This window comes from Myotis daubentonii, chromosome 1, assembly GCF_963259705.1.
Source record: "Myotis daubentonii chromosome 1, mMyoDau2.1, whole genome shotgun sequence".
NCBI lineage: Eukaryota > Metazoa > Chordata > Mammalia > Chiroptera > Vespertilionidae > Myotis > Myotis daubentonii.
Window position 1 is genome coordinate 30782502 of NC_081840.1, and position 25681 is coordinate 30808182.

Sequence of the window (25681 nt, forward strand, 5' to 3'; positions counted from 1 at the left end):
GTCGGCTGCCGGCAATTCCTCGCGTCTCCCCGCCTCTTTCGCTTCCCTGGGCTAGGGCCCGCCTCTCTGTTGCTGACCAATCCTCTTCATTTTCCGTGGCGTGTTTACCCAATCAGAGAGGTAGAGGGTGGAGTTCCGGTTGTCCGCTCTGCGCCGTGACTGAGCTCGTGTTCTCTGCCGCACCACTTGTGATCTTGTAGCTGAGGTACATTTCCTAGGGCCGGGCTGGGCGAATGGCCGGGCTGGGCAGCTCTCCCAGCCAATGGCGGCTAAACGGCTGAAGTCTAGCGCTGAGGGTAGTGGGGAGTATCCGGGGGGAAGGACCACGCGTTGGGGCTTCTGTTGCCGCGGTCCGAGCTTCGGTCCAACCGGCGCAGACCTGCCCCTCGGGCCGCTGCCGCCGCCAGCACTTCCTTTGGGTCACTGATTAAAAGTATTGCGCCTTGCCGAGCCGGTTTGGCCCAGTGGATAGAGCGCCGGCCTGTGGACTGAAGGGACCCCTGTTCGATTCCGGTCAAGGGCCCGTGCCTTGGTTGCAGGCTCGCGGGGCACGTGTGGGAGGCAACCAATCGATATGATCAATGTCTCTCTCTCCCTTCTCTCCGCCCCCCCCACCTCTGAAAAATTAATGGGAAAAGTATCCTCAGGTTAGGATTAACAATAGAAAAAAACGTAGCGTCGTTCGGCACTCCCTCCGTTCCCTCGGATTCTTTCTTACTTCCTGGGCTTGTTCATTTTCGTGGTCGGAAAGCAAGTGTTTACTTGGGCAAAGGCGTAGAACGAACTCCGAGATGATGCGCTATGTTGAGCACTTTGCGTGTATTTATCTCGTTCATCCACAGAGCACTCTGAAGAGATGCTTTTACTGTTCTCATTTTCTCGCGAAAATACATTCATGCTAAATGACTAGTCCGCGTGCCCTCTAGACGAGTCAGCTTGTCTTGGACAGCTTACACTGAGGGTGGCCTTTGATCTCCGTGAACGTAAAATTAGGATGTATTCTCACGTGGCGTTAGTTCAGAATACTGCACACCTGCAAGTAGGTGGATTGGTTGTGGCCGCGGTTAAGTGCTCTAGTAGGAAGTCATCGGGGAAGTCACCCTCTCAGCCTCCGCAGCTTCAAGTGCAGAATTGAAATCCATACCAGCCTTGTCTACTTCCTAGAGTTATTAGGATCAAAGGAGAAATAATTTTGAATACAAATTACCTATGTTAACTACATATGACTGTTTCTGCTTTTCAAATTCCTGTAGAGTAAGGTATCTCTTTTATGTGTTCCTTGGTGTTAGCATGTATGCTGAGATAAGTGATTCCTTACCTCCATTCTTTTTTCTTTTTGGTTAATCCTCAGGAGAATATGGTGTTTTTTCCCCCCATTGATTTTTAGAGAATGAAAGAGAGGGAGAGGGGAGAGAGAAACATTGATGTGAGAGACACAGATTGCCTCCTGGTGCACTCCAATGGGCTGGGGATTGAACCTGCAACCCAAGTTCATACCCTTGACCTGGAATGGCACCTGCGACCCTTCACACCCTCAGTGGGTACCCTGGCTCTCTAACCACTGAGCATACGGGCCAGGGCCTTATCTCCATTCTTGTTATGGACAATTATCCTGATTATTATTACTTTTTATTGTTTGTTGTTGTTTTAATTTCACCATTCCTTGAAATGCAGCAGAGCTAGCAGATAAGAGCAGATTCTTAAACTAAACTGTCTGAATTGAGTACTGGCTCCAGTTACTAGCTCTATGATTTTTTAGCCATTTATACATAACCATTCTGTGCTTCAGTTTCCCATTTGTGAATGGGATAATTATAAATACTTCAGAGGATGTTATGAGAATTAAATGAGAAAATACTTATGAAGTGTGAAAACAGTGCCTGACAAACACTCTGAAATAAATTCTTTCCTGTTGATTTCATTCAAGTTTTAATGTGAAATACTAGAAGAGAAAAAGCTCTAAGTGATGACTTATATTTTAAACTTACTGTATCTTATAGCTGATATTATTTTAAATCTTTCATTAAACCTGTAAAAACTTTACACAGGCAACCAAAATTTGTACTGGACTTTATATCATTGATATTGCCATAATCTTTTAAAAAATCCACATGTGTATGTTTTAAATATTTTAACTCTATTTTGCTTTGTTGTTTGATTGGTGATGATTCATTTCAGTTAGTGCAAATAAGAATTATAATACACTAGGGGCCCGGTGCACGAAATTCGTGCACTGGGTGTGTGTGGGGAGGGGAGTGTCCCTCAGTCCAGCCTGCCCCCTCTCACATACTGGGAGCCCTCAGGCGTTGACCCCCATCACCCTCCAATCGCAGGATCGGCCCCTTGCCCAGGCCTGATGCCTCGGCCAGAGGCGTAGACCCCCATCACCCTCCAATCGCCTGATCGGCCCCTTGCCCAGGCCTGACACCTCCGCCAGAGGTGTCAGGCTTGGACAGGGGACCCCCATCTCCCCCTGATCACTGGCTCTGGCCCCCGCCCAGGCCTGAGGCTTCTGGCCCAGGAATCATGCCTGGGCAGGGGACCCCCATCTCCCTCTGATCGCTTGCTCCACCCCCCTCCCAAGCCTGAGGCCTCTGACCCAGGCTTCAGGCCTGGGCAAGGGGACCATCATATCCCCCCAATCCCCGGCTCAGCCCCCCGCCCAGGCCTGATGCCTCGGCCAGAGGAGTTGACCCTCATCACCCTCCGATCACCAATCACCGGATCGGCCCCTTGACCAGGCCTGAGGCCTCTGGCAGAGGTGTCAGGCCTGGGCAGGGGACCCCCAGCTCCCCGCAGTTGCAGGCTCCGCCCCTGCCCAGGCCTAACGCCTCTGGCCCAGGTGTCCGGCCTGGGCAGCGGGGACCCGCAGCTGCAGCGGCCCCGCGATCGCAGGCTCCGCTTTAGGCCCAGGCAAGGGACCCCTAGCTCCCTGGACTGCCAGCTTCGACCGTGTCCAGCTCCCATCGCTGGCTCCACCCCTACTTCCTGCTATCACTGGCCAGGGCGGCAAAGGCGCCTGATTCTCTGATCATGGCTGGGGGGCAGGGCAAAGGCGGCCCCAGGGCTGCCTTTGCCCTGCCCCCCAGCTCTTAGCTCCCCCCTGGGTTTCCGATCACTGTCAGTGTCAGGGGGCTTCTTCCTGCTTTCCCTTTCGCCTCCCTGCATTGTGCCTACATATGCAAATTAACCGCCATCTTGTTGGCAGTTAACTGCCAATCTTAGTTGGCAGTTAATTTGCATATAGCCCTGATTAGCCAATGAAAAGGGTATCGTCGTATGCCAATTACCATTTTTCTCTTTTATTAGATAGGATACCCCCTGGCCTGGTATGTTGGTTACCAGCTTAGTTGGTTAGAGCTTTGTCCTAATATGCCAAGGTTGCAGGTTCAATCCCTGGTCAGGGCACATACAAGAATCAACCAATGAATACATAAATAAGTGGAACAACAAATTGATGTTTCTCTCTTCCTCTCTAAACTCAATCAATAAGTAAAAATTGCCCTGGCCAGTGTGGCTCAGATGGTTGGGTGTTGTCCCATTCACCAAAAGGTTGGCAGTTCAATTCCCAGTTGGAGCACATGCCCAAGTTGCCTGCTCAATGCCAACTAGGGGGTGTGCAGGAGGCAGCACATCCATGTTTTGCTCTCACATAGATGTTTCTCTCCCTCTACCTCTTTCTCTAAAAGTCAGTTGGAATATTTAAGAATTAAATAAGTAAAAGCTTAAAAGAATTATAATAACACCATTTTACATTTGAATGGTTATTTTATTTTTATTTATTTATTTATTTATTTTTTAAATATATTTTATTGATTTTTTACAGAGAGGAAGGGAGAGAGATAGAGATTTAGAAACATCGATGGGAGAGAAACATCGATCAGCCGCCTCCTGCACATCTCCTACTGGGGATGTGCCCGCAACCCAGGTACATGCCCCTGACCGGAATCGAACCTGGGACCCCTCAGTCCACAGGCCGACGCTCTATCCACTGAGCCAAACCGGTTTCGGCTTGAATGGTTATTTTAAAACTAGAAGCCCAATGCAGGAAGATTCATGCAAGAATAGGCCTTCCTTCCCCTGGCTGCTGGCACCGCCGCCTTTCTGCCTCTTGCCTTGTCATGTCAGTTTGCATATTCCCTCCTTATTGGCTGTGGGCGTAGCCATCTTTGTCGAGAAGTTGCCGTCAATTTGCGTATTCCATCTTTATTAGAGAGGATGCTTCATAAACTATGTCCTTTATATCATTTGAGAGTCAGTGTAAGAAAACATTTAAGAGAGTAGTTCTTGAATCATATTTGAGTTCTAGTTTCTGCTTTGCATTTGTGAGTGAAGTGATCTTTGGCAAATCATCTGCCTTTTTTAAGCCTCCATTTCCTAATTATAAAATGGGGGAAGCAGAGGTACCTATTTTATAGGGCTGTCCAGAACGTTAAATGAAATATAATGCATATAAAACATTTAGAATAGTGCCTGGCATATAGCAAGAATTCAGTATACCTTAATTACTGTTATGTCATTGGTGCACACATACACACAAAATGATAGAAGTGGAAATGTGAGTAAACCAAGATTTAGGTTGGATCTATGATTTACTGAAGGTCACAGGCAAAAAAAAAAAATTAAGCACCCCTCACTTCTAGTGCTGATCTTTTACTTTAAAAACACTGCCACCTTTTCGAAAGTAACAACTGTTCAGCTTATGCATATTGATTAGGTTCATCCCAGATACAGGTTCCTTCATTTCCCATTGTGTTTCCAGTTCTTGGCTATTTTTGTTAAACTACCTTTTTTTATTTTTGGTTTTGTTTCTGCCCTTCCGTTTTAAAAATACATATATATATATTTTTTAATATATTTTATTGATTTTTTACAGAGAGGAAGGGAGATAGAGAGTTAGAAACATCGATGAGAGAGAAACATTAATCAGCTGCCTCCTGCACACCCCCAACTGGGGATGTGCCCACAACCAAGGTACATGCCCTTGACCGGAATCGAACCCGGGACCCTTCAGTCCGCAGGCTGACGCTCTATCCACTGAGCCAAACCGGTTTCGGCAAAAATACATATTTTTTATTGATTTCAGAGAGAGAGAGAGAGAGAGAGAGAGAGAGAGAGAGACAGGCATCAATAATGAGAGAGAATCATTGATCGGCTGCCTCCTGCATACCCCACATTGGGGATCGAGCCCACAACCCGGGCATGTGCCTTGACCAGGAATCAAACTGTGACCTTCAGGTTCATAGCTCGATGCTCAACCACTGAGCTACACTGGCTGGGCTGCCCTTCCCTTTCTTCATGAATCCTTCCTTTAGGCCCCCTGTCACTCAGACCTAAAGTTGTTAATATGCATTTCAGGCATCTCTTTCCAAGAAAAGAATAGATATTGAAGCTAAATTTTTATAGTGGTTAGTTTTTTGTTTTTTTTTTAAGTTGTGATCTTATTAGCCTATCATTAATTTGCATTTAATGTAACACTGAATTATTTTTATGAAGCTATTTTATTTTCTCCATACTTTTCCCCCTTTTCTCTGAGATTGTAAAAATAAAGTGAAGGTTTTTTTTAGGAACTAAGAAAGGAGGTTTGAGAATCACACAAATCCCCTGAGCCATTCTAAAAATACAAAGAATACAATTTATGAATCATTGGGTTATTTTTTAAAACCTTAAATGATTAAAATGTGGACGTATCTTTTTTTAGCATCGAAAACATGGTTTATATCATATAAGGCACATAGTATTAACTGCATTTGCAAGAAATTTTAGATAATTTGATTTTATAAAGTATTTTCTGAAGGAAGACCGTTTTGAACATATTGTTAATTCCAGAATCTGGACATATAGGGCTAGCTATTAAATTACATTCAAACCAGCAGGTGTTTATGAAGCTGCAGGAAAGGGACTTTTGCTTCTAAGGCTTGGGCTGTGTGTGTGTGTGTGTGTGTGTGTGTGTTTTCTGTCTTTGACAGTATTTTACATATATGTGTAGTTCCTTATCTTGGTCTTTTTGTCTTCCTCTGTTGAGTTTGTTTTGTGTGTGTTTGTATGTTTATGCTCCTTACAGGAAGTAGGATTTCATAAGGTAGGCCAGTAATAGATTGGTTGTAGAGAATTGGAGAACATGACTTCTGAAGTTTATACTCTACAGTGGGGATAAACAAATGTAAGTATGTAAAACATAACTAGATAAAAATACTTCAATACATTTAGTATATTATTATTGCTGTATAAATAACAGACAATATTTTGACATTCAAGGGAAGTAGAAACTACTTTAGGCTGGGTTAAGAAAAATCTTATAGTGCTAGTAGCATTTGAGCTAGATCTTGAAGCATTGGTTGGATCTAGATAACTCAAGAAAATGATGTAGAATTCTTAGAGAGAATAGCAATCCTTTTTGTACTTCTGTTCGGGGAAATATATTGAAAAGTCTGGCCCTGGCTGGTGTGATTGTGTGGCGTCCGCTGCAGCAAAGGTAGCCACTTGGATTCCTAGTCAGGGCACATGCCCGAATGTAAGCCCGATCCCCTGGTAGGAGGTATGTAAGAGGCAGCTGATGGGTATTTCACTCTCACATCGATATTGCACTTTCCTTCTCCCTTCCTCTCTCTAAAAACCAATACAAAATCTTTTTAAAAATTACAAAAAATATATTGAAAAGTCTGGATTTGCAATAAAATAATGTGTAATTCACATGTTCAGATATATGCAGCATGTACAGAAAAAACAAAAGAATGTATATACTTTATAAAAATTAAGCATTTTGTTTAAGAACTGTTCATACTTAAGAACTGTTTGTGAAATCATATATTTGCTTTTGTTTTCTATTTAATTGTTATGCGAATGTTAGCATTTTTTACAACATGAAGGTAGTTTCTAAGAACGAAACTTTTTTATATGATAATTTTCCTGTGGGAAGTAAGACTTTCTCATATACTTCCCATCATTGTCCAGGAATCATATTTTAGATTAAGTGTTTCCTGTTTTGCTCTGTGTCAGACATGTAGGAGGCTACTATAGTTGTAGATGAGAGGTAATGAGAAACCAGAGAATAATGGCAGAGCAAACAGTGAGGAGAGAGATGTGAAGGGTGATTTTCAAGGTGGGATTTATTAGATTAATGGAATCATGTTTTTTGCCTCCCTTTAATAATAGATGATTCTGAGATTTTGAGCCTAGATGACTGAGAATATTGTGTAGTTAATTTTTAAAAAATTTTATTATTATTTTTAAAAAATATATTTTATTGATATTTTTACAGAGAGGAAGGGAGAGGGATAGAGAATTAGAAACATCAATGAGCCAGAAGCATGGATCAGCTGCCTCCTGCACACCCCCTACTGGGGATGTGCCCTCAGCCAAGGTACATGCCCTTGACTAGAATCGAACCTGGGACCCTTGAGTCCGCAGGCCGACGCTCTGTCCACTGAGCCAAACCAGTTAGGGCGAGAATATTGTGTAGTTAAAAGAGATGAAGAGTACAGATATTTGAGTTATATTTTGGGTATATTTAATTTGAAGATTTGGCAGCATGTTCAAAGGTAGGGATCTAGGGAAATATGGGATTGGAATTTTGGAGCAAGATCAGAGTTGGTAAAATCTATGAGTTCACATAGAGAAAAAGAAAAAGAACAACTAAGCAAAATGTAATTTAATTTATGGTGACTAGCAGAAGCTTTAATAATTACTAAGTTAAAGCATCTTTCTGTTCAGAGACTTTGTAGTCTTGGATGATATTTTTGTGTTCTCTAATTTTTGGACCTGTTGCTAGATGGCAGTAGTAATCAATGCCAAGGGCTAGGCAGCTTAAGTCTAAGCTAAGCATTTTCATATGTTAAAGTTACAATCGACAGTATGTTATTTCTAGTTCTTTTTATCCTTTATATCAGCTTTATAAAATAAATGTGAAAATTTTTTTCTCTTAATATCTTTTGCTGGATGGTTCAAAAATTATGACTTTTCTTGGTTATTTCTCTGATGTCAGGATCTTTCACTGTGTTCAGAAGAGAGGAAATGAGTTTAGAACTTAACTAGTTTCAGATCTTCCCACGAAATGGCACAAAGTGGTTAAAAGCTGGTATGTCCTACTGTATCTTTACATGAGTATAAAGCTACAAAAATTTATGTTTAAGGGTTTTCCCACTGTTTTGATTTCTATTTCAGCAGATCCCTTTTGGATATTCGCCTAATTTGGAGTATTAAGTAGTAAATCTACTTCAAAATGTAAAAGAAAGTGTCCAACTATCAAATTAAAAAATATAAAATATTGCCTTATTATATAAGAGATATGTTGACATTTTTATAAGCTGTCCATTGTCAGGAAGCCTTATTTTGTCCTTAATCTTATTTCAGTCTCTGGTTATATATTAAAGCATCTTTCTATTTGGTGACAATATAATCCTATATAATAAAAGGCTAATATGCAAATCGACCAAACGGTGGAACAATCAGTTGCTGTGATGCTCACGGACCACCAGGGGGCAGAAGTTCAATGCAGGAGCTGCCCCCTGGTGGTCAGTGCTCTCCCATAGGGGGAGCGCAGCTCAGCCAGAAGTTGGGCTCATGGCTGAGGAGCATAGCAGCGGTGGTGGGGAGCCTCTCCCGCCTCCGTGGCAGCGCTAAGGATGTCTGACTGCCCCCAAGGGCTCCTGGACTGCAAGAAGGTGCAGATTGGGCAGAGGGGACCCCTGCCCCCCAAGAGCATGAATTGCATGCACCGGGCATTTAATGTTTATATATTTCTCTCTTACGGTTAACAGTATGGGGTATGTAGGTGTATTATAGATATACATTAGATTTTATACCTAATAGTTTATTCTACAAGTTTATTATTTGACTAGGGGCCTGGTGCACAGATTCGTGCACCGGTGGGGTCCTTCTGCCTGGCCTGCAGGGATCGGGATGAAACCGGCTCTCCAACATCCTCCGAGGGGTCCCGGATTGCGAGAGGGCATAGGCCAAGCTGAGGGACCCCACGGGTGCATGATCAGGGTCAGGGAGGGACTGTGGGAGGACTCTAGGGCGTGTCTGGCTCGTCTCACCCAGTCCCGACCGGCCAGACCCCAGCAGCAAACTAACCTACCAGTCGGAGTGTCCGCCCCTGGTGGTCAGTGCATGTCATAGCGACTGGTCGATCAGTTGGACACTTAGTATATTAGGCTTTTATTGTGTAGGATGCTAGTGTATTTGAAATTCTCTGTGCTGAGACTTGTCTTTTTTTGAGTGTGTGTGGGTCAGGCATCATTCTGAGCATTTAACATGTAGTAATCAATTTATTCATTACAACAACCGTGTGAGGTTGGAACTATTATCTCATGCTTTAAGAATGGGAAGCTGATGGGTTGGTAGAATTAGAATCAACATCATTAAAATGTCCATACTACCCAAGGCAATCTACAGACTCAATGCAATCCCTATTAAAATACCAAAAGCCTATTTCACAGGTCTAGAACAAATACTCCAAAAATTTATATGGCATAAAAAAGACCCCAAATAGCTGCAGCAATCTTGATTAAGAAAAATAAAGTTGGAGGAATTACAATACCAGATTTCAAGTTATACTACAAAGACACCGTAATCAGAACAGCCTGGTACTGGCACAAGAATAGGCATATAGATCAATGGAACAGAATAGAGACCCCAGAAATCAACCCAAGCCATTCATTATGCTCCATTAATATTTGACAAAGGAGGCAAGAGCATACAATGGAGTCAAGACAGTCTCTTCACCCTGTTATTTGCAGATTCTTAATATTTCCTACAACTTTTGTGATATTATACTGTTAGTACAGTTTTGGTAATATATTTAAAATATTTTTTCTTGAAATATTAATATTTATGCATGTAATATATTTAAAATAGTTTTTCTTGAAATATTAAAGTTTATTGCATGTAACATTAAAAAAATGAGTCTTTTCAATAAATGGTGTTGGGAAAATTATACAGATACATGCAAAAAAATGAAGCTAGACCACCAACTTACACCATACACAAGAATAAACTCAACATGGATAAATGACTTAAATGTAAGTTGGGAAACCATAAAAATCCTAGAAGACACCATAGGCAGCAAAACCTCAGACATCTCTCATAGCAATATGTTTACCAATACATCTTCTAGGGCAAAGGAAACTAAGGAGAAAATAAACAAATGGGACTACATAAAAATAAAAAGCTTCTGCACAACATAAGAAGCCATTAACAAAATGAAAAGGAGCCCAATGTATGAGAGAACATATTTGGCAATGATACATCTACTAAAGGGTTAATATCCGAAACATATAAGGAACTCACATAACTTAACAGAAGGAAGACAAACAATCCAATTAAAAAATAGGCAAAGGACCTAAATAGACACTTCTCCAAAGTGGACATACAGATGGCCAAAAGACATATGAAAAAATGCCCAAAGTCACGGATTATCAGAGAGATGCAAATTAAAACGACAGTGAGGTATCACCTCACACCTGTCAGAATGGCTACCATCAACAAATGACAAGTGCTGGCGAGGATGTGGAGAAAAGGGAACCCTAGTACACTGCTGGTGAGAATTCAGACTGGTACAGCCATTATGGAAAACAGTATGGAATTTTCTCAAAAAATTAAATATGGACCTGCCATTTGACCCAGTGATCCCACTTCTAGGAATATATCCTAAGGAACCCGAAACACCAATCAGAAAGAATATATGCACCCCTATGTTCATAGCGGCACAATTTACAATAGCTAAGATCTGGAAACAGCCCAAGTGCCCATCAGTAGATGAGTGGATAAAAAAAGCTGTGGTACATATTTACCATGGAATACTATGCAGCAGTAAAAAATAAGAATCTCTTACCTTGGAGACAGCATGGAGGGACCTGGAGAGTATCGTGCTAAGTGAAATAAGTCAGAGAAAGATAAGTATCACATGATCTCATGTGAAATCTAAGTAAAAATAAACTGATGAACAGAATGGATCCAGAGATGTGGAAGCATGGAACAGAGTGCTGAATCTCGGAGGGAAGGCTGGGGAATGTGGGTAGGTGGGAGGTAATCAACCAAGGACCTTATATGCATAGCCCATGGACACAGGTGAGGCCAAGCATATATGGGGCGGTGAGGACATGGGTGGGGAGGGGTGGAGACGGAGACGGGCTGGAGGAGGTCAATGGGGGGAAAGGGACATACTTAATACTTGTAACAATAAAGAATTATTTAAAAAAAGAATGAGAAGCTGAGCCTGGCCAATGCGACTCAGTGATTGAGCTTCAACCCATGCACCAAGAGTTCTCTGGTTCTATTCTATTCTGGTCAGAGCACATGCCTGGATTGCAGGCTCTATCCCTAGCAGGGGGCATGCAGGAGGCAGCTGATCAGTGTTTCTCATCTCTCATCAATGTCTCTATCTCTCTAAAAATCAGTGAAAATATTCCCTGGCCGGTTTGGCTTAGTGGACCAAAGGATCCTGGGTTCAATTCCAGTCAAGGCACGTATGTACCTCGGTTGCAGGCTCCATCCCCGCCCCAGTCAGGGCGTGTGAGAGATGCAACCAATTGATGTGTCTCTCTCACATTGATATTGACTGTCTCTCCCCCTCCACTCTCTCTAAAAACAAAATTAGTGGAAAAATATCCTCACGTGAGGATTAACAAAACAAAAACAGCAAATGCAAATCAATAAAAATTTATTTTAAAAAAATAATAGAAAGCTGAAACATAGCTATCAAAGCCAGGAGTTTAACCCTAGCAGTCTGGTTATATACCCATTTTCTAAATAGGTAGTTCACCATGAAATACCTATTGTTCTAATCCTTAATTTCCTCATCTAAAAAGCAGTCCTAAAATAAAAACCCTAGGTTGTGGGTTCTGTCTCCAACTGATTGGTGTTTCTCACATGAATGTTTCTCTATCTCCCTCCTCTCTCTCTCTCTCAAATTAATAAAGCATATTCTCAGGTGAGAATTAAAAAAAAACACATTTTGTGGTTTGTGTAGGTTACAATATACTTGAACTTGTCAAAGCTACCTTCAAATAAGATGATGCCATTTATGTTGTAAGAACCTTGCAACATTTTCTATTTCCTCCCTCCCATCTTCTATTTCTGTCATATATTTTACTTTTAATAACCCCTCAATATGTGATTACTATTTTTGCCTTAAACACTCAATTATTTTTTAAGGATTTTTTTTTTTTTTTTTTGTCCACAGAAATGTATTACTAAAAATAAAGCAGGTGAAGTTTTTCTCAGGGAAAAAAAAACTGTCACCATGGGAACCTCCACTAAAAATTGTGTTAATTTAATATCCTCTTCACTTCTGAACTGCTGCCTCCTTTCATATATTTTAAGTTTTAGTTAAAAATCATCATGATTCCCAGCCGGTGTGGCTCAGTGGTTGAGTGGCGATTCGATTCCAGGTCAGTGTACATGCCCAGGTTTGGGGCTTGATCCCCCATCAGGGGGCGTGTAGGAGGCAGCTGATGGGTCAACGTTGATGTTTCTATCTCTCCCTCTCCTTTTCTCTTTCTAAAATAAATAAAAATACTTTTTTAAAATCAGCATGATGAAAATGATCCCTTGTTCAAGATTGCATTGGGCTACACTACAATGGATACTTCAAGTGCTGTAGGTGATTGTCTGCCAAGGGTTCACATGGGTGGTGGCTTTCACACAAAGTATTTTCAAGTTTCATCCATGTTGTAGTACATTTCCTTTTTTAAAATTTTTCTTTTGTTGACACTATTACAGATATTGCCCCACCCCTGCCTTTGACTTTTTATGGCAAATTATATTCCCTTATCTGCCTATCTACCATATATTGTTTATCCATTTATTAAAGTACTTTTGAGTTGTTTAAACTTTTTTTGCTGTTATGAGTAATGCTATTCTGAACATTAGTGTACAGATTTTTGCATGTGTATGTTTAACTTTATGAGAAACTGCCAAACTGTTTCTCACAGGGGCTGGTACATTTTATATTACCACCAGCATTGTATACAATTCCAATTTCTTTACATTCTTGCTAACAATTGTTGTTTTGTTTTAGCTTAATTTTTGTTTTGGCTTAGCCAATTTATAGTTATTTTAAAGTCCATCATCTCAGTTATCTCTGGGCCTGTTCTGTTCATTGACTCATTTTGACAGTTTGTTGTGTTTTTCTTGCTTGTGTGTGTGTCTCTTTTTTAAAATTGAATTCTGGATATCATGTGTAGAATAATATTAGGGACTGAGGTAAATAATATTTATCCTTGGAAATGGCCACCTCTGCTTCTGTCAGACTGTTGGTGTTGGATATTGAACAGTCTAATCGCTAAGGGAGCTGACTTTGGTTTTGTTGTTGCTATAGTTACCTTCTGTACACTAGAGACTTGAAATTCCTCAGCAGTGGGCTGTCAATATCTTGTGCTTATATTGGGCCTGGAATGTTGAAGGGTTTTCCTCATTGTTTGTCTTCCACTGTCAACTTTTAGCAGGCCCTACTTGTCTGTGCCAAATAGAGGCGTTCTCGTCCTGCTCTTCCTCTTCCAGTAGTAAGCTGTTGATGCTTTTTACACAGTGTGAGAATCATATTAAGGCAAGGCCTCATTCTCCTCGATGGTTTGGGTTTTTTTGGAAATGTAGATATCTGTGCATAATCACCACCCACAGTTCTTTCCCAGTCCATATCCCACCCCCCCCATAAAAGATAACCACTGTTCTGATTTCTATCATTATATATTTATTTTGCCTATTCTTCAACTTCATATAAATGAAATCATATAGTACTCTTTTGTTTCAGGCTTCTGTCACTAAACAATTCTAAGATTTAGCCATATTGTTGCATGTACCAGTAGTATGTTTTATTGCTGTATAGAAGTCCAGTGTATGATTAACATAACACAGTTTATCAAAGACTTTAAACAATTGGATAATTGTCCATCTAATTAATCATCTTGCATTTATCTTTTTTTAAAAATATATTTTATTGATTTTTTACAGAGAGGAAGGGAGAGGGATAGAGAGTTAGAAACATCGATGGGAGAGAAACATCGATCAGCTGCCTCCTGCACACCCCCTACTAGGGATGTGCCCGCAACCAAGGTACATGCCCTTGACTGGAATCAAACCTGGGACCCTTGAGTCCGCAGGCCGACGCTCTATCCACTGAGCCAAACCAGTCAGGGTTGCATTTATCTTAAAAGCTTGTAAAAATATCCTAAAAGTAACATGCCAATGGTATATTTGCCTTATTCCTCAGGTCAGAAACTTAAGGATCATCATTGACACCTTTTCTTATACCCCACTTGTAGTCTAATCAGAAAATTCAGTTTATTTCTCTTTCAGAGTTGTGGCCTGAAATCCATCAACTTCTTCCCACTCTCCTATCTCTTGCCTAAAACTTTGCACAAACCTCTTCTCACTATTTCACTCTTGTACTAAGGTCTGTTCTCCAGGCAGCAGCCAGAGGAATATCTTTATTAAAGAGTTCTCACTTACTCTCAACCTGCAGTGGCTTTCTTTCTCACTTGAGAATGAAATTTAAAGTTCTTATCATGGCCCACAAAGTTCTTATCTGCCTCCAGCTACTTTATTGCCTACACCACTTTCTCTGACTTAACTTGCTGTTTCTCTCTGCCAGGAGGCTCTTGGCCCTCAAGAGGCCAATGCCTTGCTCCCTCTTTTCATTCTGGTCTCAGCTCAAATGTCACCTCATGGGAGAGGTTTTCCTTTAATGATCAAATCTAAAAATCCTTTCTAGCTTTATTTTTCTTGCCTTACCCTGTATTATTTTTATAACACGAATCACTGACTATTTTCATTATCTGTTCCCCCACTGCCCTCCTTGAGGGCAAGGATTTTGCTTTTGTTCTTTGCTCAATCTAGTGTGTTTTAGGCCTCTTACATCAGCCCTTTGAGACTTGTTGAATTATTGAATAAGGTACATCTTTAGGAATTTTGAGTAGATTTAATGTTGACATTACTTATCAATTTCTAACTATAACACAGTATTCAAGGGATCTTTTTTTTTTTTCGTAATGCTACATCATTCTGTTATAGGCCATGGTTCTTTTTGTTTGTTATTTTAATCCTCACCAGAGGATATTTTTCCCTTGATTTTCAGAGAGAGAGGGAAATACAGAGAAATATCAATGTGAGAGAAACACATCGATTGGTTGCCTTCTGCGTGTGCCCTGACCAGGGCCCTGGGTAAGGAGGAGCGTACAACTGAGTTAGAAAGGAAGTTAATATTTGTTGCTTATTTTCTTTATGCCAAGAATTGTACTCTCTACATACTTGACCAGCATCAAACCCATGACCCTTCGGTTCTCAGGCTGATGTTCTATCCACTGAGCCAATCTGGCTAGGGCAGGCCATGGTTCTTTTTATCTCCCACCCCTTTTCTTTTTATAGTTATTAAAGAGAGCATTTGCTTAGCAATTTTCAAAAGGGTTTACTAAGAATTAGAAAAAGAATTAGTAGTAAACATTACCAATTCAAGAATTGGATTATTCCACATTGTTACTGACTTTGAAATTAAGCATCTGGTGACTGGGGAAGGGTGGTTTCACTGTGTTTGCTTAACCAGCTGGTTGTTATGGAAAGGCAAAGGCAGATCATTGTTCTTGTTGAAAGAAGCTGGGTATTCATAGACTTAATTTAAAGGGTGAGTTTTTATCCAGTCAGCGTGGCTCAGTGGTTGAGCGTCAACCTATGAACCTGGAGGTCACGGTTCGATTTCTGGTCAGGGTACTTGCCTGGGTTTTGGGTTTGAACCCCAGTAGGGGGAATGCAGGAAGTAGCCAACCAATGATTCTCTCTCTTTGATGTTTCTCTATCTCTCACCCACTCTCTTTCTCTTTGAAATCAATAAAAATACATATTTTTAAATAAAAATAAAGGGTGAGTTTTGCATGGAAGATAATCTCATACCATATAAAAAGGTGTGTGTCATTCCCTCCAACCCCCCACCCCCATTTTCCTTGGTAACAGATTCCTGCACTTTGAAAACTGTGCTTTTTGTAAGAATTTTAGTGTATTTAATGTATGAGATACCATATGTTGCTGCAACCAGTTTCTTGAACATTCATGTGAATAAGAAGAGCATATTCAGATTCACTAAACAGGATTAATTTACAAACTCATTAAGACTCAATCATTAATGAATATGATATTTAAAATTACATTGAAGTTGTAGCAGATGTCAGGTTAGCATACCTTCCACTAAATATTCAGCACTTTCCCCCAAATTAAAAACAAGTGGTTTTTTTTTTCTTCTTTGCAAATTGTTTAAAAGCCAATTCTGGTTAGTTTAAAACACACACAAATTTCCCTGAATTTTTTGATACAAAAGTTTTCTGAGACATGTTTTGCTGAAGTTAAGCTAGTACATGCTTTTAATCCCAAGGTGGTGCTTCTCTTAGGACATACTGGTAATGCATGTGAGTGACTGTTCCTATTTCACTCTTCCCTGAAATACTGATAACCAGATTCCTAAGTTTTACCCATGCAGTTTTGCTTCCGATAAGTTGACTTTAGATATGCTTGATAACTAATAAGCTTCTTTAATATTCAGTATGGAGCTTTTCTGGCTACCATTGGATTTTTCAAATTTGCCACTAACTTTGCTACTAGCACATGGCATTAGACAGTAGCTACTGCTTCCAGGTGTTCTGCTATACACCCTACTCCCCTTTTTTAAAAATAGTATGAAATACGCTTCTTATACCGATAACTTAGTCTACCCCTATTTTTTTAAATATATTTTTATTGATTTCAGAGAGGAGGGGAGTGGGAGAGAGAGATAGAACCATCAATGATGAAGGAGAATCATCGATCAGCTGCCTCCCGCACACCTCACTGGGGATCTACCCGCAACCCGGGCATGTGCCCTGATTGGGAAATGAACCGTGACCTCCTGGTTCATAGGCCGATGCTCAACCACTGAACCACACAGGCCAGGCAAGAATTTGTAGTTTTAAGAAGAGGAATATGAAATTAAATAAAATAAAGGCATATTGAATGAAAACATGTTAGAAAGGAAGTTAATATTTGTTGCTTATTTTCTTTATGCCAAGAATTGTGCCCTCTATATTCCTGTATCATACTCTGATTACCTCTGTCCTTGTGTCTGTCACCCTGTAATTGTTTACTGGTCTAACTCCCATCTTCTTGACAGCAAATATATTTTTCACCCGCATCATCAGCATTTAGCACATTGCACATAGTATTTTGTCATAATAAGCACTCATATTGTGTTAATTTTTATTCCCACTTTAAAGATGAGAAAACAGGCTTAGAGAGGTTAGGCAGTTTGTACAATGATGACTTTGCTAGTTCGTGGTAGAACAAGGAATTGAAATTGGGGTGTTTCTTAAACCTAGTGCCCTTTTTACTTTTTAAAGATATTTTAATTGCCCTTGACCAGAATCAAACCTGGGACCCTTCACTCCGCAGGCTGATGCTCTATCCACTGAGCCAAACCAGTTAGGGCTATAAATGCATTTTTAAAATATCCAAAAACTTAATAGATTGAGTTTCAGATTAAGTTTTAAAATATTGTATCATTTCAGTGGTTTGTTGTTGTTGTTTATTTTGTTGATGTCTTTATTTTTTTTTAAAAATATATTTTATTGATTTTTTACAGAGAGAAAGGGAGAGAGATAGAGAGTCAGAAACATCGATGAGAGAGAAACATCGATCAGCTGCCTCCTGCACATCTCCCACTGGGGATATGCCCGCAACCCAGGTACATGCCCTTGACCGGAATCGAACCTGGGACCCTTCAGTCCGCAGGCCGACGCTCCATCCACTGAGCCAAACCGGTTTCAGCTTGTTGATGTCTTTAGAATCAGGAAATTCTACAATTATTACTGAGCATAGATTTTTATAGTCTTCTGAAAATTCCTTTGTGTATCATTTTTCTTTTATTTTGGAACAAAAACAACTAAAAAAAGTGGGGAGGAGAGGATATAAGTTCTAAAGGAAACAAAAGATTAAAGTCCCTCTTTAATGTGAATGAAATTTGGCTTTTTAAAGTATGCTCTCTAAATTTTTCTTTGTAGGAGCCTCTATATTAAGTCAGTACTTGATTATATACCCAAGGACTTTATTTGATTATCCCTAATTAGTTAGGGTGATTCTGGTTGCATTAACAAAAACTGTGCTGCAAAATGACTTAAGTAGTCAGAAAATGTGGAATCTCATAACCATGGGATAAAGGTTCTTTCCATCAGTTGGATTGGGTCCACTTTAGAATTAATGTTCTACATCTGAACAAATTGTAGTTGGGAAGGGAATACATGCATGGATTAGCAAAAATGCAAGGTTTCTAAACCAAATTACTGGTTACAAGAGATGGAATTACTGTGATTGGTTTTGGCTAATGAGGATCTGCCCTTGGAACTGGGGTCAAAGTCCTAAAATATTGTCGATGCCACAAAGAGTGGGGAGAGGGGAGTGAATCGGAGGGGTTTCATCACACTGTCCACTGGAGTTTCTTAATTGCCCTTCAAAAAAAAAATGTGATGTAGCCTTAGCTCGTTTGGCTCTGTGGATAGAGCGTCGGCCTACGGACTGAAGGGTCCTGAATTTGATTCTGGTCAAGGGCACATGCCCAGGTTTCGGGCTTGATTCCCAGTAGGGGATGTGCAGGAGGCAACCAATGATTGATGTTTCCATCCCCCATTCCTCTCTCCCATCCTCTCTGAAATAAATAAAAAAAATTTTTTTAAAATGGGATGTATAAATTGACTTCCTGTCTTGCAGAATATAATTGTTCAAACAGGGTGATGGAAGCATGGGGGTTTCTTTTACTATTCTCTGCTCCATACAAATTCCATAATAAAAAGTTTAAAAGAAAGCTAAGTGGGGCACAAGAAAATAGAGTGATGGTTGCTTATGGCAACATTTTTCTAGGTTGGTGTTTTTCCAATCATCTTGCTCAATTTCTTCTCTGCTTATATATAGAATTAACATATAATTCTTCCTCTCGAAGCCTAATATGGATATACCTTAATTAAAGTTGACACTAATACGTTAGTACTTACATAGAAGAGCAATAGCATGGTATTGGAATGGACACAGCTTCACAGGTTTTGAAGTTACAGCTTGGGTTTCAAACCAGATTCCCCTGTGTCCTCCCATTAGTAGTTATGAGATCACTGCAAGTTACCCCGTTTCTCTGAACTGCAATTTCTTCTCTAAGATGGGGATAACAATACCTATCTCATAGGGTTAAATGATTAGGATAAAAAAATTAAATAAGTTTCTAGCATATAGCCTAGCATTTGTTGAACTCCAATTATGGTTATTTTCTTCTCTGTGAGGCTCAATTATCTTAGCCCAATTTGATAGACGTGGTAGCATTATTATAGTTGAGTTATAAGTGCGGATTGTGAAGTTATTAGAACCCATCCCTGTATGTCTTTTCCCATTAACCATCTCCTACATTTGCGACATTTGCTGGACCTCTGCCTTTCACAATCATCATAGCTAGTTTCTTATGGTCAATGGGCATTATTAAGTTTTAGCTTAATTGGGAATTAGGTTTTTTGGCCCAAGTCTAATAAATTATCTCAATAGTTTAAAAATATAATTGTGTATGATGCTTATGCTGTCAACTCTTTCAAATATGGTGAACATTTATGCCTGAAAAGTAGAAATATACCTATTTCTAAGAATACTGCTCATTTCTGATTTTATAAAATAATATGTAGGAGACTTTTACTATTGTGCCTTTTGTAATCAGTAGTTTCTAAATAGGTGTAAAGTGTATGTTATTTTCTTTTAATACTTTTTTGTCCCTTATTTATGTGGGGGAAAAGCTACATCCTTATTCATTATGGAATTATTTAAGCTAGGCTGTCCTTCAGATTTCATATTCAAACTTAGCCAGTTCAGCAATAAGAGCAATACCTAGTTGCAGCTAGATGTGTTTAGGATGTACTTTATATGCAGAAAGAATATTTTACTGGGTTTATTTTCATAGGCAGTAAAATAACATTTTGATTGATAAAAAATAACATCTTTTTAAAGCCAAAGCCACAAGAGGAATTCATAATTATGTTTAGGAACTTGTTATTAGGTAATCAACTTTTAATTATATAAGGACAGTTATTCAGATAAGAGGTTAGTTAGCAATTTCCATCTAGTGTATTGCAAGATGGCGGTTCACCAGGAATATTCTCACCCTCTTGAAGGTTATCCTAAGGTGTTTGTTTTAGGGTGTCTTTCTAACATCTCACATCTGCATTATATTCAGACATGGGAATTGTGTATCCCAGTAAGAACCACAGCAGCAGTCGTGGCTCAGTGCCAGGGCACTGCTTGAGGTTCTGCTATGTCCTGATCTGCACTAGGTGGGTCAGGATGAGAGAATTTTTCTGCCTCCATTCTCAGAACTATTGGGTTCATATTTAAATTGGTTATGATTGCTTGCTACGTTCTCTAATTCAAGGACAAAGAATTTATTTTAATGAAGAAAAATTCCTTTTAACCGAGCAAACTATCATAGCTTTATACTTGACTAAACTTCCTTTATCTGGGCCTCATTGTCTGAACTCAGTGTTGGGGCAGTAAGAACTGCAGTGTTTCACCCACATATAATTAAGGAGGTAGTGGCAGTAATTCCCCTTTGTTTTTATTCATTCCTTTCTCTTTTAGATTATCTTCATTTCTCTTCTTTTCTCCTCTCTACTCTGCTTTAGTACTCTTTTCTGTTCATATCTTTTTGTATCCTTTTTAATGTGTGTGTGTGTGTGTGTGTGTGTGTGTGTGTGTGTGTGTGTGTTGACAGAAGAAAGGCACTCTCCATGTCCTCATCTCTCACTAATCTGTTGAGATCTAGAATGCTAACCAAGCTTTTTTTTAATACATCTAACAAAGAAAAAGTAAGATAAAAATTATGGTTACTCTTATTTGCTCTCTGCATATGTTTTTGTTAGGTTGAACCATATGAAGTTGTCAATATTTTTTTGATCCACAGACACAGATTTAACCTAATACTTCTCTAAGCAACCTTTAGCTATAAGTAGGATTTAGAAATTTACCAAAATGGAAAAAATTGAGAAGTTTATTTTTTTATTTGTTTGTTTTGTTAAGGGAAGGCTTGGGGGGGGGGGAGCATAAGTAATGAGTTTATTTTGTGATGTAGGGGGACACGTTCAAGGAGAAGTGAATGTCTAGTAGAGATTTGTAAACAGGATTTTTAAATAGAGAGATGAGATCATTGGCATATAGGTGGCACTTGAACATGAATATGAATGAGGTTACCCCGTGAGAGTGTAGTGAGAAGAAAAGACAGCCTATGGCTTCTCTTGCACACTGGGAAGTGGATCATGCAAGTAAAACTCAGATGAGGGCTATACATAGAAGTAAAAGTGTATTTATCATTTTTGAATGATTCAGTAGTATGTAAAATTAAGCATTAACTATATGGCCTTGGAAGTTTTAGTTCAGATATTACTCACTTGCATACTAATGTGTTTAAACATAGGCTAGAAGTTTTCGTGTTTCCCCATAAGAGATTAAAATGTATCTGTGGAAGAATATAAGCTCTATAGCTTGAGTATTGGGGGACATACCCTCCTTACCTCTGGCATCTTGTTTGTTTATTTCTTTTTTTCTCTCTTTCTGTACTTCATTTAAACAGTGTATCACGTGGACATCCATTGTGATTGTTACCATTGCTACAGTCCTGAAGTGCTAGTTTGCTGTGCCATTCTGTCTGAGGTCCTGCCTCATCAATCACCAGAATCCTTTGAATTAAAGTCTTGCAGGACTGTTTCAATGTGAAACACTTTCCAGGCAACAAAATGAAGGGAAGGAGTCTAGTACTACTGTCCTGCTTGGGTATAACAGTTCATAGGCATAGTCCTATAAGTTACTGTTAGCTTAAAGGCCACATTAAACCATCTTATTGTTTAAAATTCTCATTAGTCTGATTTTCCATATGCAGAGATCAGATGGAAGCAGTAGCAAAGAATTGTGGGTTTTAAAAAAATAATCTCATATTAACATTTACCCACTTATTTGACCTCCTTTGCAATGTCTCTCTCTGTGCCTTTCTCCCTGCAATGTATCTCTCTGTACCTTTCTCCCATAGTGACATCTCCCTCTGACTGTCTTCTGCTCCATGGATTTAAAAGGATACTGGTGATCGATTACATTGGGCCCACCAAGATAATCCAGAATAATCTCCCCCTTTTATTTATTTTTTTAAAGGGAGATTTTTTTTTTTTTTAATTGAGTTTTAGAGACAGAGAGGAAGGGAGAGAGACAGGGAGAAACATTAATCGGCTGCTTCCTGCACACCCTCTCCTGGGGATCAAGCACGTAACCCAGGCATGTGCCCTGACCAGAATCTAACTGCAACCTCATGGTGCGCAGGACGAAGCCCTACCAACTGGGCCACCCTGGCCAGAGCTAATCTGTCCCTTTTAAAGTTGACCAATTAGTAACCTTAATTCCATCTGCAACCTCAATTCCCCCTTTTTTTTAAAAAAATATTTTTTTATTGATTTTGTTGTTATTAATCCTCATCTGAGGATACTTTTCCATTGTTTCCTAGTGAGAGTGGAAGGGAGGAGGAGGGACAGAGAGAGAAAAACAGCAATGTGAGAGAGACACACTGACTGATTGATTGCTTCCCGCATGCACCCCAATCGAGGCTGCAACCGAGGTGTATCTCCTTGACTGGAATCGAACCCAGGACCCTTTAGTCTGAGGGCCGATGCTATATCCACTAAGCCAAATCAGCTAGAGCTGTTTTTATTCATTTTTAGAGAGAGAGGAAGGGAAAGGGATAGAGAGAGAAAAACATCAATGAGAGAAGCATCAGTTGGCTGCATCCTGCACGACCCCTACTGGGGATTGAGCCCACAACCTGGGCCATGTGCCTAGGAATTGAACCTATGACCTCTTGGTTCATGGGTGGACACCCAGCCACTGAGCCACACTGGCTAGGCTCAATTCCCTTTTGCCATGTAACCGAACATAGTTACAGGTTCCAGGGATTAAGGTATAGATCTCTTTGGGGCGACCATTTTTTCTGCATACACACTTATTTTAGGTTCTAAAGTTGTATAAGGCAGCTGGGACCAGGTGTAGATGAATCCAAAGTAGAGATCCTAACTAATGCTGAAGAATATGAATAGGACCAATAGTTGGGTTTGAGCTAAAAACCAATTACTCAGCAGTGTATGTACCTGTTTGTAAACTCTCTTACTGGCATAAAGTATATGTAGTAGATTTGGTGTTCAAGAGAGAATTAGAAGGAGGTAAATTATTTTTAGTTACATCATGGTAGGGAAATGATTACAATATTAAAATCGATTTTATTTCTGTTTTATGTCATCCTTCAGAAGGAAATGTTCTTGATTTAATTTACAATTTTAGAGAAGCTGTGGATTTAATTTTAATTTTTATATTTTTATTACAGATATTTACTACCCTTAGATGCCACTCCTGTTATGGAGAAGATTGAAGAGCAATTTGCTAATCTGAACATTGTTAAACGTTCCTCAGGAACTGAAGAGCCTACTTATCTGCTTGGCATAGACACATCCAAGACTGTACCAGCAGAAAAAGGAAGCTTGGTTGCTGTTTTATGTTCTAATGGGTTAATCAGAATATATGATAAAGAAAGGTTAAACATAGTACGAGAATTTAGTGGACATCCTGGACATCTTAATGGCGTCAAATTTGCAAATTCTTGTGACATTGTATATTCGTCATGTACCGATAGCACAATAAAATGTTGGGATGCTCGATTAACCAGTGAAAAACCTGTCCAGCTTTTCAAGGGTTATCCTTCCAATATATTTATCAGTTTTGATATCAGCTGTAATGATCATGTCATTTGTGCTGGTACAGAAAAAGTTGATGATGATGCATTGTTGGTATTTTGGGATGCAAGAATTAATTCTCAAGATGTGTCTACTACTAAAGACCCACTTGGTGCATACTCAGAAACACATAGTGATGATATCACTCAAGTATGTTTCCATCCCAGCAATCCCAACATGGTAGTCTCAGGTTCCACAGATGGCTTGGTAAATGTATTTGATATTAGTGCTGATAATGAAGAAGATGCACTGGTTACAACTTGTAACTCAGTTTCATCAGTTAGCTATATTGGTTGGTCTGGGAAAGATTATAAACAGATATACTGCATGACACATGATGAAGGGTTTTATTGGTGGGATCTTAATCATCTGGATACTGATGAACCAATTACACGTTTGAGCATCCAGGATGTCAGAGAAGTAATGAATTTGAAAGGAGGTGTTTTGGACTATTTGATTGGTGGCCTATATCATGAAAAGATGGACAAATTATTTATTGTTGGAGGAACAAACACGGGAGTTATTCACTTAATGAGCTGTACTACATCAGGATTGAGCCATGTGACCAGCCTTCAGGGAGGGCATGCTGCTACAGTCCGCTCTTTCTTTTGGAATATGCAGGATGATTCTCTGCTGACTGGAGGAGAAGATGCACAGTTGTTACTTTGGAAACCAGGAGCAATAGAGAAGAAATTTACAAAGAAAGACAACATGAAAATAGCATCCTCTGTGTACCAGCGAGTTCGAACTCACAATAACGATTCTTACAAGAGAAGGAAAAAGCAGTGATATTACATTGTGAGTTTACTTGTTAGACTTTATAGTTGCAAATAATTATTTTTGTGTACTACCTGTGGAAGACATGTTTAAAGTTCATATGTAAAAACAAGCCAGTTAGCAAACAGTCCTGGAAAAATGTTGAGAATGGTTTAATTCAATCTTCACGTATTCTAAAATTATTTTTTAAAGGCACCAGTTGACTATGTAATCAGTGAATTGAAAGTAAAATTACTTTCCTCATTTCTAAAACCCATCTGTTGAGTTAGTAAATGTTGGGTTTTAAAAAATAGCTTTGATAAGGACTTTTTAGAAGTAGATGGCTGGTGTGACTTAAAAAAACAGGTGGTTTGGGCTGTTTTTTTAAGCTCAATTTTTTACATTTTAAATCTTTATTATTTACAAAACAAATGAGACTTTTCTTCATTTGAGTAGCTCCTACTTGCCTAATACACAAAGGTTACCTTGGAGTATTTAATATAAATTTTCTAATGAGTCTAAATAGAAATAAAATGATTTGATATCTATTTAATGAAAATGCTTAGTAAATATTTTCATCTGTACTTAAATATTGTAGGTTAAACAGTGACAGGTATTTCACTGATGAAAAGGAAATTATTTTGTAAAATTCGTTTTGAGACTCAAAGCGAATCTACAAAAATAAAAGTATGACAGCAGAATGGCTTTTTATTTCAAAATACCCTAATATTTTTGTGATAAAATTTTCTTCCATAGTGTTTCATTCATAATTTTAAACCTGAATTTTTGTTTGCTGCTGATGAAAGAATCTTCATTATAAAGTTAATTTCTATAAAGGTTTGCTATCTCTTACTATGCTTAATTAAAAATAAAAATATCTTTATAGATTAAATTATTTGCAACAGTGTTTTTAGAATATTTTAATTTTTGCATTAGAAATATTGTCATGAGAAATACAAATGTTGCCTGGCTCAGTGGTTGAGCGTCGACCTATGAACCAGGAGGTCCCTGATTCCTGGTCAGGGCACATGCCCAAAATCAAAACAAAAAGCTTTAAAAGGGGAAGGGATTATTAAAATGAAGTAATACCAGAGGCTATTCCAGAACCTCACTCTTCAGATTGA

The 25681-nt window shown here is 39.3% G+C and overlaps 1 protein-coding gene and 1 long non-coding RNA gene across 2 annotated transcripts in view; one reads left to right on the forward strand and one right to left on the reverse strand.

Annotated features, from left to right (window-relative positions):
• Positions 1–25681, reverse strand: part of LOC132233397 (uncharacterized) — a 62316-nt gene that overhangs the window by 17069 nt on the left and 19566 nt on the right. The gene's annotated exons all lie outside the window — the stretch shown is intronic.
• WDR89 (WD repeat domain 89) lies at positions 136–24706 on the forward strand. The gene is made up of 2 exons (XM_059694020.1): positions 136–205; positions 23396–24706. Exon 2 carries the CDS (start codon positions 23427–23429, stop codon positions 24588–24590), a length of 1164 nt encoding a protein of 387 aa, XP_059550003.1. The 5' UTR covers positions 136–205; positions 23396–23426; the 3' UTR covers positions 24591–24706.